At 39.2% G+C, this 2,748-nt stretch overlaps 1 protein-coding gene across 1 annotated transcript; it reads left to right on the forward strand.

Moving 5' to 3' along the window:
- Nucleotides 1-1,354: 1,354 nt before the first annotated feature.
- LOC145867005 (NACHT, LRR and PYD domains-containing protein 3-like) lies at nucleotides 1,355-2,472 on the forward strand. Its single transcript, XM_082971051.1, has 2 exons — nucleotides 1,355-1,663; nucleotides 2,048-2,472. The coding sequence occupies exons 1-2, from the start codon at nucleotides 1,453-1,455 to the stop codon at nucleotides 2,455-2,457; spliced, it is 621 nt and encodes a 206-aa protein (XP_082827177.1). The 5' UTR covers nucleotides 1,355-1,452; the 3' UTR covers nucleotides 2,458-2,472.
- The last annotated feature ends 276 nt before the right edge of the window (nucleotides 2,473-2,748 follow it).

A 2,748-nucleotide genomic window follows, 5' to 3' on the forward strand; every position in this document is an offset into this window, starting at 1 on the left:
CCAACATGCTGGATCTCTGTTTACAGGGGTCAGTGCTCTAAAATGAGTCTCTCTGGGGAGAGAGAGGAGGGGGCCCCTGCCTCCAAAATGCATCTCTCTGGGGGACATGACACCAAAGCTAAGAGGTGAGATAACAATTTTATGAATAATTCATTAAGTTTATTTCCTAAATAAATAGCTATCTTAAGGTGAATGCACTTACTGTAAATCTCTCTGGATAAGAGCATCTGCTAAATCAGGGGTTCTCAATCCGGGGTCTGCAGAGGTACTGCAGGGGTTCTGCAGGAAGCGCGGGGAGTGGTGGTGTATCCAGGGAGAAAACTAAACTAATATTCTGAAATGTCATTGTGGTCTTATGTTCCCATCTATTGGAATTATTTAGCAACTGCAGTAGTACTGAAAAAATGTGTTATTCCTTACTAAAGTAGTAATTACTGAGAATTACTAGTTAATTGTATCACTTACAATCATAAAATAACAACTTATACCTTAACAAACAATTAAACTGACATAAACCAAAATCACTATATATGTAGTTATTTAGTTAATTACCAAATTGAGCCGGTCGGTCACATTTGAGAGTGAGGTATATAGCATTTTGCAAGAAAAAACATGATTTTTGTCTCTCTGAAATGAAACCATCAAGTGATAGATTTTAAACAAATCCTTGTCTGTGAGAGATGTAATAATTAATACATAATTTCATTAAACAATAAAAGCTCATTTCTGTAAAGTGATATGTTGCGTTTTGGAACTCTTCTTATGTTTCCCATCTGAGATCAGAGTAGATGAGAGATGTAATGTTTGTCTCTGTTGTGTTGAAGTCCAATCAAGCAGGAGAGACCAGCCTCCCCTGTTCCCAGCTGTGTGTCCATGAAGAGTGACCAGTCTATGGGTCTACCTATACTGTTTAGAGAGGGAGACTTTTCTACTGAACAAAGGTAAGAAGAACTCATGGGTCATGGTCAGTGAGTTAAACAACACTGTCTCTAGTCATTTCTCCTCTCCCATTTTCACATTTTCTTTTGGTTGTTTTCATAATCCATAGGCTAATACTGTCCATTTTCATAGTCCTAAAATAATGTTAAACAAACACAACATTCCCTTTGTGTGTGTGTGTGTGTGTGTGTGTGTGTGTGTGTGTGTGTGTGTGTGTGTGTGTGTGTGTGTGTGTGTGTACTCCCTGGATGAGGAGATGTAATCTCATGTTCTGTCCACAGAAACCAACATGAGAGATCAGAGTCAGAGATTCTCAGTGGTCAGTCTTCCCAGAGTCATCAAACAGACCTGGACTCTATATTCAGTGTATGTGATCCTGTTATGTACATTTGTTTTTGTTTACCTCACGTAAAGTTGATCTGTCAATTATTCATTAATGTGTTAATGAGAAAGCATTTCTTCTCTTGCTTAACTTATTTACTTGATTTATTTTAGTTGCTTGAAGAGAAAATTATGACATTTGTGAAGAACGAGCTGAAGATGTTCAAGAGGATTCTTAGTCCAGAACTCCCAGAATGCTTTGAGAGTCAGAAGCAGGATGAGGAAGTGGTGGATGCTGAAGATGAGAAGCAGGAGAGCAGTGCCAGAGAGGGAGCTCTGAAGATCACACTGCACGTCCTGAGGAAAATGAACCAGAAGGAGCTTGCTGACACACTGGAGAAATGTAAGATCTGTCTGCCTCATGTTGAATGATGTTTTATAACATTTAAAAGCTGTGGCTAAAGTACAGCTAAAGTAGCTGTGTAACTCAATGATATTGTATCAGCCTTAACACAACACCTAGTGGCCTCATCAAGTAGCAGAAGGGATGTGTTGTGTTGATTAATTTAGAGAGAGAGACAGAGACAGTGAGACAACATTAATAATACCATCAATAACACCAATAATAATATAATCAGTCACACCAGTCTGGAATGCATTAAGAAAACATTTACACATTTATACAGTCAGTTAAGAGAATAAATTATTATTTAAAAACTTTAACAGTCCTTCAATACTGTAGACATTAAAACAGATGTAATATTAATATCCTCTGTGTTATTTCTAGATTCAGATGAGCTTGCTGTGATTTGCCAACGTGAACTCAAATCTAATCTAAAGAAGAAGTTTCAATGTGTATTTGAGGGGATCGCTAAACAAGGAAACCCAACACTTCTCAATAAGATCTACACAGAGCTCTACATCACAGAGGGAGGAACAGGACAGGTCAATAATGAACATGAGCTGAGACAGATTGAGACAACAACCAGGAAACAAGCAAGACCAGAGACTGCAATCAAATGTAACGACATCTTCAAACCCTTAACTGGACAAGACAAACGTATCAGAACTGTGCTGACAAAGGGAGTCGCTGGCATTGGAAAAACAGTCTCTGTGCAGAAGTTCATTCTGGACTGGGCTGAAGGAAAAGCAAACCAGGATGTTCAATTTGTGTTTTCATTCCCTTTCGGGAGCTGAATTTGATGAAAGGGGACAAAAACACGTTGATTGAACTTCTCTATCACTTCTCAATGGAAACCAAACAATCAAGAATCTCAAACTACGACAAGTACAAAGTTGTGTTCATCTTTGATGGTCTGGATGAGTGCCGACTGCCCCTAGACTTCCAGAAGAACAAGATCTGTTGGGACGTCACAGAGTCAACCTCAGTGGATGTTCTGCTGACAAATCTCATCAAGGGAAATCTGCTTCCCTCTGCTCTCCTCTGGATAACTACCCGACCTGCAGCAGCCAATAAGATCCCTTCAG

Source organism: Salmo salar, unplaced genomic scaffold (assembly GCF_965601325.2).
Source record: "Salmo salar unplaced genomic scaffold, fSalSal1 ptg000152l, whole genome shotgun sequence".
Classification (NCBI taxonomy): domain Eukaryota; kingdom Metazoa; phylum Chordata; class Actinopteri; order Salmoniformes; family Salmonidae; genus Salmo; species Salmo salar.

Coding starts and splice junctions, on each gene's coding strand:
- LOC145867005 (XM_082971051.1), top strand. CDS start 1,453: ATGACATTTGTGAAGAACGAGCTGAAGATGTTCAAGAGGATTCTTAGT. Junction 1,664..2,047: donor TGCTGACACACTGGAGAAAT/GTAAGATCTGTC, acceptor TGTTATTTCTAG/ATTCAGATGAGCTTGCTGTG.